At 41.7% G+C, this 12,083-nt stretch overlaps 1 protein-coding gene across 1 annotated transcript in view; it reads left to right on the forward strand.

The window, feature by feature from the left end:
• gtf2e2 (general transcription factor IIE, polypeptide 2, beta) overlaps positions 1 to 12,083 on the forward strand; it is a 68,304-nt gene that overhangs the window by 37,827 nt on the left and 18,394 nt on the right. The window contains exon 4 of the mRNA XM_078211812.1: positions 9,217 to 9,324. Coding sequence (XP_078067938.1) covers positions 9,217 to 9,324 — 108 coding nt within the window. The remainder of the gene's footprint in view (positions 1 to 9,216; positions 9,325 to 12,083) is intronic.

Genomic DNA, 12,083 nt, shown 5'->3' on the forward strand with positions numbered 1-12,083 from the left:
CCTGCAGACTGAGTTTTTATGATTCATGCACAAGGACCCCCAGGTCCCTCTGCACAGTAGCATGTGCAGTAACTTTAGAGTTTCTGGCCTGGGTCTTAAAATGGGATATTGTTTCTTTTGCTTTAAAAGGTATTATTGTTGACCCATTTTCCAAAAAGAAATTCCCTCATAATCCTTCTGTCTTTAGAAGCTACTGCACCATCTCCAACTTCCTTTCTGTCAAATTGCCGGATATGTTGTGACCTCCCAATATGTGTCTGCAACTCTAATCATATTTTTTGACCCCATCACAATGGCCCTAATCAAAATTATAAAGATATTCTGTGTGAGTCTGGTTCATTTCCCTTGTTGATCTTTGCATGATCAATACAACATTCACCTCCAATGCCTTTCCTTTGTCCAGTTCAGTTGGATTGCCCTCGATTGGTTGCACTCTTACCTACTGAACTGTAGCCAGAAAATCTCCAGCCCTGGTTTCTGTTTTCAACCGGCAGCATTGGAGTCCCACAAGACTCTAGTTTCTATCCTCTTCTTTACTGTCAGCTTCTATGCATGCTGATCTCGTCTCTTCCTTAACACTGTTCAATAACTCTTTCTCCTGCCCTGACTTGTTTTGACTCTGCTTTCTTGCACATCCTTTGCCTCCCCACATTGGTGACTATGTCTTCAATTATCGAGGCCTCTGTTCTCTGGAATTTCCCCTAAACCTCTTTGCCTCTGCATCTCCCCATCCTTTTCTTAAAGCCCATGTCATTTAGTAAAACTTTTGGTATCCCTTCTCATAGTCTTTTTTGTCTGTTTGTATTTGATCATACATCTGTGCATTAGCCTGAAATGCATTTTTTATGAAAAAGTGCTACATTAGCTCAACAATAAATTATTTTCAGGAGAATTAATTTGGCAAAAATTTTGGTGAAATGTTTCATCTTTTCCCATTCATTCAATCAAAAATGTGTTGACTATTATCCAAATCGTGGGTGAGAGGCGAGAAGAAAGAGCTGTGTTGCCTTTAACTATTTAGGCAATATAGCAATCGCTATGCAACATGTGGGCTGGGAATGGCTGGGGACATTTGTCATACTGTTAACAGCAATTTTGTTAACTGTGACACACCACAAAAGTTTCAATTTTTGTGCCTTTTCTCTTTAGCTTTTCAAAAAATGTTTGTGTCCATTTTATAGTCGCTGCTTTTCAAAGTTTGAAAGAGTTTACTTTTGTTCCTTAATAAACATAAGTGCTGGGGACCAGAGGAACTTTTCTTTTGTTGCTAAGTATCAGATAACGTAGTCAATTGCAGAGTAATATTTCTTTTGTTCTTAAACAAGAGGGAAAGACTTCCTTTGTGTGGCATGTAGAACAAAACCATAAAAAATTATGTTCCTTAAGGTTGTAAATGAGGATGGATTAAAATAGGTAGTGTATTAAATGATGTTTTTGGAAAATATTCACTAGTAGCTTATCACCAATCATGGGAAGTTCTACAATTAAACTTAATGAGCTTGGATCAGTGCTTTGGAATCCTGTACAAGAATAAATGTCCCAAAGCTAATAATTCTCTGAAAAAGAGTGATGCAATCTTGGATGCTTAAGGAATAATTCTGACAAAATCAGTCAACCATAGTCTTTATAAGGAAAATAGTGAATACCGGATAGAAAATGAGCCAAGGTGATAGCAATTTTCAAGAGCGTCAATTTATTGATATTTTAATTTGAGCACAATTTGTTATCGATTGTCTGTAACCAATATGGAGGTAATGTGTTTAGTCAGCATTTAACATGGGAAATATCACACTAGTTATATAGCAAAGGCATATGACTTTGACAAGTAGCAAGTCCCGGTCTAGGTCAGGTAAGATGGCAGGCATGTGCAAATAGCTGTTCTTTTTCCTCCTCTGGTGCGAACAGCTGTTCTTCTTTCTCCTCCGGTGCCTCATGTCCTCTCAAAATATCGAAGAGGTTTAGACCAAAGTCAGCACGTTTCCACCCTTGGGTGTTCCTCTTCACCTCCTGCAACAGTGGTTTCTCCCAAAAACCTATCCTTAATACTCTTTTAGGGGTAGCCTTGGGTGTTATACTGGCAGGACTTCATTGTCCTGTAAAAGCTGTTCTTTATAAGAAATGCCGAATAGCATGTCAAGTTCTTTGTCTAAACTATAGAGTTAAAGCTCTCCCTTCTTTCATCATCCTCCTGTGAACTTTTAGAGCTCTTGTAGGTATGTTCTATCTTTATATCACCTTCCCTTGTCATTTCTTTTTATATGTGGATTTATATAATTTTTATATAATTTAAATGTGGATTACAGGGTCAAAGGTAGGGTTCTGAAGACTGTGGAGGAACAGAGAGATCTTGGGGTCCATATCCACAGATCTCTAAAGGTTGCCATTCAAGTGGATAGAGCTGTGAAGAAGGCCTATAGTGTGTTAGCTTTTATTAACAGGGGGTTGGAGTTTAAGAGCCGTGGGGTTATGCTGCAACTGTACAGGACCTTGGTGAGACCACATTTGGAATATTGTGTGCAGTTCTGGTCACCTCACTATAAGAAGGATGTGGAAGCGCTGGAAAGAGTGCAGAGGAGATTTACCAGGATGCTGCCTGGTTTGGAGGGTAGGTCTTATGAGGAAAGGTTGAGGGAGCTAGGGCTGTTCTCTCTGGAGCGGAGGAGGCTGAGGGGAGACTTAATAGAGGTTTATAAAATGATGAAGGGGATAGATAGAGTGAACGTTCAAAAACTATTTCCTCGGGTGGATGGAGCTATTACAAGGGGGCATAACTATAGGGTTCGTGGTGGGAGATACAGGAAGGATATCAGAGGTAGGTTCTTTATGCAGAGAGTGGTTGGAGTGTGGAATGGACTGCCTGCAGTGATAGTGGAGTCAGACACTTTAGGAACATTTAAGCGGTTATTGGATAGGCATATGGAGCGCACCAGGATGATAGGGAGTGGGATGGCTTGATCTTGGTTTCAGATAAAGCTCGGCACAACATCGTGGGCCGAAGGGCCTGTTCTGTGCTGTGCTGTTCTATGTTCTTGTATTATTCCCATGATCGGTTATAGAAATCATAGAAACCCTACAGTGCAGAAGGAGGCCATTCGGCCCATCGAGTCTGCACCGACCACAATCCCACCCAGGCCCTACCCCCACATATTTACCCGCTAATCCCACTAACCTACGCATCTCAGGACTTTAAGGGGCAATTTGTAACCTGGCCAATCAACCTAACCCGCACATCTTTGGACTGTGGGAGGAAACCGGAGCACCCGGAGGAAACCCACGCAGACACGAGGAGAATGTGCAAACTCCACACAGACAGTGACCCAAGCCGGGAATTGAACCCAGGACCCTGGAGCTGTGAAGCAGCAGTGCTAACCACAACTCTTCAAAACATCTCATCTCCAGGCCTTTTTTGTTTTTGCCTGTTGTGGTATTTATGCTTGCGATGAGCCTTTTGGGTAAAATTTAAATGAACTGTTCATCCAGTTCCAATTTCTTAACAGATTATTGAATGATTCCTAAAGTAACTTCTGTTAACTTCCGGACACTAGCTTTCACATTACAGCAAGCATTTTAATTTAAACAAAGTTTTTTTATGCCAGTTTGAGTGAGGATTCCAGGAGCATTCCTCCCAGGTGAGCTGGTTTATTGTTTCTGGACTAGTTATCTTTTTAAATATAAGACTAACATTCGGGGCCAGGATTTTGCATACCTTTGAAAATGGTAAGCAAGACCTGGATGGCAATTTCCCACCCCCATTTCCAGCAGGTCCAGATTTTCTCATAGTGAAAAGGGGGTGAGTGTGATGCTCACAAGAGGGAAACCTGAACACAGTAAGAGCATTTGAACTTAACGTTGAGTTCAAACCTGCGTTCGGACCCTATTTTGGCTGTAGCAAGAGCCTTAACATGTGTAGGAGTCTCGAATTGGAGTAGATATAAACACTCTTGATAAAATCTATATAGTTGCTGATCTGAAGATTTTTAAAAATGTTCTGCTCTTCAAACTTGTAAGAAATAAAAACAAGTTGCAGTTGTCAGTAAGAGTTCCAAAAAAAACCTCTGCTAGACTGCTTTAATGGACAGGCCATCTGGCGCAGGTTAGCAAACACATTAGCATCTGTTCATGCAGCTTCAATAGAATTATTTTATTATGCCATTGTGAATGTTTGAGTTTTAAAATTTGACAAGATGGTCACTGATACAGTTCTGTGAAACCATTGGATTATTGGCTTGCTCAGCGTCATTGCTCATTTTTGCATCTAAGATGGCCTGTACTTTTGTTGATTCAAGAACATATTTTTATAGAAAGCTCTTCTAAATTGACTAGAAATTTGTTGCCTTTGGAATTTCCGCAGTGATGCTTTTTCTAAGTCTATGGAAATTGAAGTCTCCCATTTTAACTTTTCTGCTATTATAATGATCTTATTGGATGTCTGAATTTATGTATCCTGCTACTTTATCACTGGCAGCTAGAGGTCAGTAAACAACTTCAAGAAAGTCTTGCATCTGAGTTTGTTGTTCTTAGTGGGATATGTTTCTCCCAAACCTTATTAATCACCTTTTAAAAAATATTTCCCACTGCCTTTCAATCTCTTTGTCAATATATTTTCCAGTTTACCGTTCCTAGTTGCATCCTCAAACCCTTATAATTAGCTTTTTCTGTCTGATTTATTACTTTGGTCTTTGCCTTACTTATGTACTTAAGGGCAGCATGGAGGCACAGTGGTTAGCATAGTGCCAGCCTAGGGTGACTGTCTGTGTGGAGATTGCCTGTTCTCCCTGCATCTGCGTGGGTTTCCTCTGGGTGCTCTTGTTTCCTCCCATAGTCCAAGGATGTGCAGGTTAGGTGATGGATTAGCCATGCTGAATTACCTCTTAGTGTCCCAAGGTGTGTAGATTAGAAGGATAAGTACAAGGGGTTACAGGAATAGAGCCTGGGTAGATTGCTGTTGGAGAGTCGGTGCAGACCCAATGGGCTGCATGGCCGCCTTCTGCACTGTAGGGATTCTATGATTTATGTCTTTCACAATTTTAACCTTCATTATTTTGTGATCACCTATTCCCTAAATGCTCTGCTATTATTTCTTGCATCTCTTCTGATTCATTTCTTTTTACTAGATTTTGCTCTTGGTGGATTCCTTAGATACTGGTTAAGAAAGAGTTGCAGAACACAATGCAAAACATCCTTTCCTTTTTCCCTTTTACTAATTTTCTCTTACAATTTCTTTGAAACAATTGAAATTTCCCATAGTTATTGTTCATTTCATAAATTTGCCTCTAAATTCCCCCCCCCCCCCCCCAAGTTTCCTTCCACTTTGTGTGGTTTCTAGTAAAGCCTTTTTAGCTTGACATATCACTTCTTAGAACACATAACAGATTGAAATAAAAGCTATTTCATCTTAATGTTGATTATCTCTACTGCCATTGTTATCTCTAATTTATACAGCTACCCCACATCCTTCCTCTTCCTTCTTTATCCTTTCTTAAAAACTCTAGCCCCAGGCACTAGAGGGCATCATCACAGAAAAATTTAGAGAGCTGTTTAAAGTCTATAGCTCTCCAAGAAATTGTTCCTCATGGTTCATTTTTAGCAGTTATTTTGCACTATTCAATAACTTTGTTTGATTTTATTATTTTCCTTACTCTCATCTTCAGGTATCTTGTACCTTTACACTGCTTTATTTATAACCAGATCCATGCTCCCATCTTGTTATTGTAAAGTCTGAATTACAGTTTTGCCCTCCTCTCTATTCAAGTGGAGCTCCTGTTATTAGTTCAGCTCCTACTTGTCTCAGTAATTTTGTTCATGCACCACAAAATGGAATTGCTCCTTCTCACACCATATATTTACCTTACTGATTTGATTTATTACTGTCACATGTGAAAAGTATTGTTTTTTTGTGCACTATACAGACAAAGCATACCGTTCGTAGAGAAGGAAAGGAGAGAGTGCAGAATGTAGTGTTACAGTCATAGCTAGGGTGGAGAGAAAGATCAACTTAATACAAGGTAGTTCAAAAGTCTGATGGCAGCAGGGAAGAAGCTGTTCTTGAGTTGGTTGGTACATGTCCTCAGACTTCTGTATTTTTTCCAACGGAAAAAGGTGCTAGAGAGTAGGTTCTTTATTATGCTGGCTGCTTTTCCATGGCAGCGGGAAGTGTAGACAGAGTCAATGGATGGGAGGCTGGTTTGCATGATGGATTGGGCTACATTCATGACCTTTTGTAGTTTTTTGCGGCCTTGGACAGAGCAGGAGCCATACCAAGCTGTGATACAACCAGAAAGAATGCTTTCCATGGTGCATCTGTAAGCGTTGATGAGAGTCATAGTGGACATGCCAAATTTACTTAGCCACCTGAGAAAGTAGAGGCATTGGTGGGCTTTCTTAACTATAGCATTGGGATGGAGGGACCAGGACAGGTTGTTGGTAATCTGGACACCTAGAAACTTGAAACCCTCAACCATTTCCACTTCATCCCCATTGATGTAGACAGAGGTATGTCCTCCAATAACCTTCCTGAAGTCAATGACTATATCCTTCATTTTGTTGACATTGAGGGTGAAATTATTGTCGTCGCACCAGTTCACCAGATTCTCTATCTCTTTCCTGTAGTCCATCTCATCGTTGTTTGAGATCTGACTCACAATAGTGGTGTCATCAGCAAACCTGAAAATTGAGTTGGAGGGGAATTTGACCACACCATCATAGGTGTATAAGGAGTATAGAGAGGGGCTGAGGACACAACCTTGTGTGGCACCAGTGTTGAGGATGATCGTGGAGGAGGTGTTGTTGCCTATCCTTACTGATTGCGGTCTGTGCGTTATGAAGTCTAGAATCCAGTCACAGAGAGAGGCGCCAAGCCCCAGACCATGGAGTTTGGCGATGAGTTTTGATTTGTCTATCTCGATGCCAATTAGCAAGTGGCTCGGGAAATAAACTTGAGATTATCACCTGTGGCATCCTGGTTTTTAATTTAGTTCATAGCTGCTGGTATTCCCTTAACAGGACCTCTTCCCTGCTTTTCTATATTTGTCCCAACCTGGGCCACGAAAACAGGATCTTATTACAATTTTCATTGGATCAGCGCAGATTACAGAGAAGTATGAGAGTTTTCTCTGTCAGTACTGTTAGCCTAGCTTTTGTGCTCGAGTCTTTAGAGTGAAACTTGAAGCCATGACCTTCTGACTGAGTGCAAGAGTGCTACCACTGAGCCACATCTGACGCCGAATTGTTTTCAAGAAAGTGGTGATGGGCTGCCTTCTCGAACATTTGCATTCCATGTGGTGTGGTTAGGTAGGAAGTTCCAGGACTTTGTCCCCGTTATGATAGTGAAATGGCTATATATGTCCAAGTTAGTGTGAAATTTGGTGGGGAGCTTGACTATTTTCTTATGCACCTGTTGCCATTGACCTTCTAAGTGGTGGGTTCACAGGTTTGAGATGCTGGTGAGAAGAAGATTTGGTGACTTGCTGCAGTGTTGATAGTATCAACTTCAGCCAGATTTAAGCAGGTGTACGCATCCAAGAAAATGGGCTGTATTCGTCACACTCTAATTTGTGCTTTGTAGGTAATAGAGGGGTCTTATGATGTAGTGGGTGGTGTCCCTACCTCTGAACCAGAAGCTCCGGGTTTTGAGTCCTATCCCAGGAATTGATGGCCAAGGAGGTGTATTCATAATGCTGCAAGTTGAGTATCAATCTGCAAATCGTTCTAACACACACCAATGGCAAGTAGTAACAGCAGAAGAGATACCTAGTCACTGATGTAATGGAAAGAATACTGGGGCTTCTATCATCACTATTAAAGCTCTTGGCTACAACATGCATGTGAAAGTGCTTGAAGCCACAGCAACTCTGTCTCCAGAGTTGAACTGTAACACCCACCACCAACAGGTGGTAGAGAGGATTTAGACGGTCAGAAAGCAAACTTGCTGTGACAGAGTACACAGCTTCTGGTCTGTGGTTTATCAGTGGTGTCTTTGATTTTGGGGACATCAACAATAGTAATGTCATTGAGCCTCAAGAGGAGATGCCTTGTTGTAGATGATCATTGTCTGCTACCTTTGTGGTATGGATGCCGCTTGCTGCCAAGTTGTGTGTTGACCAGGTCTTGCTGCATTCAAGCATGGACACTTCATTTTCTGGGGAATTGCCAATGCAACTAAACACTGCAATCATCAAGCAAATTCACTATTTCTGTTCTTTTTGATGGAGGGAAAGTCATTTGATGAGAAAATTGAAGATAGTTGGATTTAGAATGCTGTTATGAGGGACCCCTATATGATGTTGTGGAACTTAGATGATTGGTCACCAATAACCACAACTATATTTCTTTATGACTCCAGATGCATCAGATTTTTCCCCAAGTCTCATTTACTTCAGATTATCTGGAACTCCTTTGTGTCACACTTAGCCGAACTGATGTCAAAGGCAATCACTCTTTCCTAACCTCTGGAATTCAACTCTTTTGTTTGTATTTGGGCCAAGGGTGTAATGCAGTCTGTAGCCAAATGGTCCTGACGGAACTGAAACTGAATTTCGATTAGCAGGAAAGGATTATAGGATAACACAGCACAGAACAAGTCCAATTGGCCCATCAAGTATACACTGGAATATTACTAAGTAAACATCAACCTTTCCATTACTTTGCTGGTGATTTGAAGAAGATGGATAGACAGTAATTGGTCTGCTTGGATTTATTCTTTTTGTGGACAGGACTGCATGACGTATAGGTCGAGTAGATGTTAGTGTTGCAGCCACACTGGCACAGTAGCTAGTTATGGACTACACATCTTCGGCACCATACCAGATATATTTACAGTTTTATGGACTTTTCTGTGGCCAGGACACTCAGATGTTCTTCGTATAATGCGGAATGAATTAAAGTGGCTGAAAACTGGCATCTGTGATGGTGGGGGCCTCGCAGCAGCTGAGATTTGAGTTGATGGTTCGAGAATGAAGGGACCAATGATACACAATTAAATGTGAGAAGAGACAGCAAGTGGGAACTTCTTTTCACATTGTTGCAAGGTTCTGAAACCATGTCAACATTCAAGCTTAGCTTGGATAAGTGAATGAAGGGACATGTTAGAACATGATCAGGACTATTTTCTCAAATGAAAGCTAAATCTGTCACACACCTGTCGGGCCATGTGGCCTGTTTTCATGTTGCAGCCTCTTTGCATTTGTACCTAGTTTAATCTTTACTTTTTTTGTGCAGACTCGCCACCAGCGTGGAGATACCCATCCACTGACATTGGATGAAATTCTAGATGAAACTAAACTCCTGGATATCGGTATGAGACAAAAACAATGGTTGATGACTGAGGTGAGATATTTATATAATTCATATTTGACAAAATATTAGTGTTCTTCAGAATGGATGGAGGAGTGGGAACCCTACCAGTCTACCCAAGTGTACAGTTGAACATAATATGCAGAAAGAAAGAAATATAACTTGAATTTAGATTGTGCCTTTCATGACCTAAAGCATTTTACAGTTAATTCAGTACAGTGTTATAATGTAGAAAAATCTGTCAGCCAATTAAATCATGCACAGGTATCGCGATAAGTAATCTATTTATTTTAGTGATGCTGATTGAAGAATAAATATTAGCCAGAAGATCCAGAGAATTCCCCTACTCCAGATCCAGCAATGAAATCTTTTAATTTCAATTGAGAAAGCAGACAGAGCCTGAGTTTATCAACTCATCCAAAAAACAGCACCTCCCGAGGAATTGCACTGTGATTACCTACTCAAGTCTCTGGAGTGGGGTTGTACATGGATACTGGAATAGCCCTTTCAGCTGTCGAGCTTATTCTACCATTTGGTTAGATCATGGCTGATCTGTATTTTAACATCATTTACTAGCCTTGGTTCTTTATCTCTTGATCCTCTTGCCAAAATAAACATAGAGAAATGCTGGAAATACTCAGCAGGTTTGACAGCATTTGTGAAGACACGAGAGCTAGCATTTGGCACGGTGGTTCAATGGTTAACACTGCTGCCTCACGGTGCCAGGGACCCGGGTTCAATTCCAGCCTCAAGTGACTGTGAGGAATTTGCGCTTTCTCCTTGTGTCTGCCTGGGTTTCCTCCGGCTGCTCCGGTTTCCTCCCACAGTCCGAAAGATGTGCGGGTTAGGTTGATTGGCCATGCTAAATTGCCCCTTAGTCTGGCACACTAACAGGGTAAATACATGGGGTTACAGAGATTGAGCCTATGCCAACAACAATCCCACCCAAGCTCTATGGCCAAATGGCGACCTCCTGCACGGCAGGGATTCTATGATATTCTATGATTTCAGGGCAGTGACATTTCGTAATATCGACTATTTCTCTCTCCATAGATGCTACCAGCTACGTTTAATATTTCAACATTTCTATTTTTATTTCAGATTCCAGTACACACAGTATTTTACTTCTGTATCTATTAACAGTTTTGAGCTTTTCATAACAGCTTTTTCAGTGTAGGGTTCCAAATTTCCTCCACCCTTGGTGAAAAAGTGCATCATGTCATCTCTCCTGAATGATCTAGCTCTAATTTTAATATTATTCCCCCCTTTTCTGAACTTCTCACCAGAAGAAAGATGTTAGAGAAAAAACAAAATCCTTTAATCAGCTCAATTAGATCATCCCTTAAAATTCTAGGGCTGCATGTTATGGGGTGAAAAGTGGGGGATGAGGGGGTGAAGAGAAGTTGGTCAGAAATGGAACAACTTTGAAAAAGGTCATCCCGGAATGATGTATACTGTAAATCAGCTTAACATGCTGGGGGTTGGACTTCTACCCCTCCATGGAAGGAAATCCTGCTCCTGTGAGCTGCCAGCCATCTGATAGCAATCGTGCAGTCCCAGCACCATTAAAACTCAGTTGAAGAAGTGTCATGGTTGCCAGCTACAAGTACGTCCTGGGATCTTTTGGGCAGGGAGGAATCAGAGAGCTTTGTGGTGGGTTGGGGCATGTTTGGATGCAAGGCAGGGAGGCACAAAGGAGGTGGTGCAATCTTAGGGGTTGGTGCCTCTGCACAGGCACCACCTCAAAGGATATACCTTCTCCCTTCCTTCCCACTTCTACACCAACTTGGTGAAAAAACGCCCTTCCTACTCCCTTCCACTACCCAACATATTATGACAGTGGAGGTGGATTGAAGATCTTAAGTGGGCAATAATTGGCCACTTAAAGTCCTCAAGAGGCCGAAGAGTGGGCAGGGCTAGTGAATTATCTAAACCCATCCTCCCTCTTCCCCACCCCCAACCCCCTTAAAATCATATGACTGAGAGTAAATCTTGGGTGGGCGGGGAAGGCAGTGGGCAAGCCTTTTGACATTTTATGTGCAATAAAACACCACAAATGCAGGCCATTCGACCTGTAGTGCCTCTGCCAGCTCTAGCCTTGCTTGGAGGATTTCAAACATGGAGATCTGGGAAAGATGGACATAGATTTTGACAGGTGACAATACATTCAAGGACTTGTCTTAAAGGAAACGGACATTGCTGATAGGACTGTAGTTTTCAAGGACAAGTGGGATCAAAGATATGTTTCTGAGGAGTGGTGATATGGTAATAGCAGACTCCAGGAGATACAGTATCTGAGGAGAGAGAGCCATTACAATACTATGTAATATCTGGGCCAAGAAGGGATGTTAGATGATACTGGTTTTGTGCTTCCCTTTGTCAAAGGGAGCAGGAGATGCGTTTTAAATTTTGGACGACAAGGGAGCCAAGAGTTATGGGGGGCAAACAGGAAGGTGGGGTAGAGGCCATAGTCAGATCAACCATGACCTTATCGAATGGCAGAGTAGGCTCGAAGGGCCAATCGACCAACTCCGACTAATTCTCGTGTTCTTATGTTGTGGACTAGATTAGCTCAAAGAAGGAATGATGGGAGATAGGAGAGAAACCTAGAGAATGATACAAGTTCAGAGCTAGGATGGCAGAAAGCTACAGGGGACATTTGGACAAGGGAGGTGATAGATGCAGCTGAACAGATGGTTGTAGAAGTCCATGAGCTTCGAGCTAGAAGTGGAAGGGTAAAGAAGGGGAGTTTAAGGAACAGGCTAGTAGTGAAGAGAAGTCTGGGGTTATCT

The sequence above is a fragment of the Mustelus asterias genome, chromosome 1, assembly GCF_964213995.1.
Source record: "Mustelus asterias chromosome 1, sMusAst1.hap1.1, whole genome shotgun sequence".
NCBI classification, from domain to species: domain Eukaryota; kingdom Metazoa; phylum Chordata; class Chondrichthyes; order Carcharhiniformes; family Triakidae; genus Mustelus; species Mustelus asterias.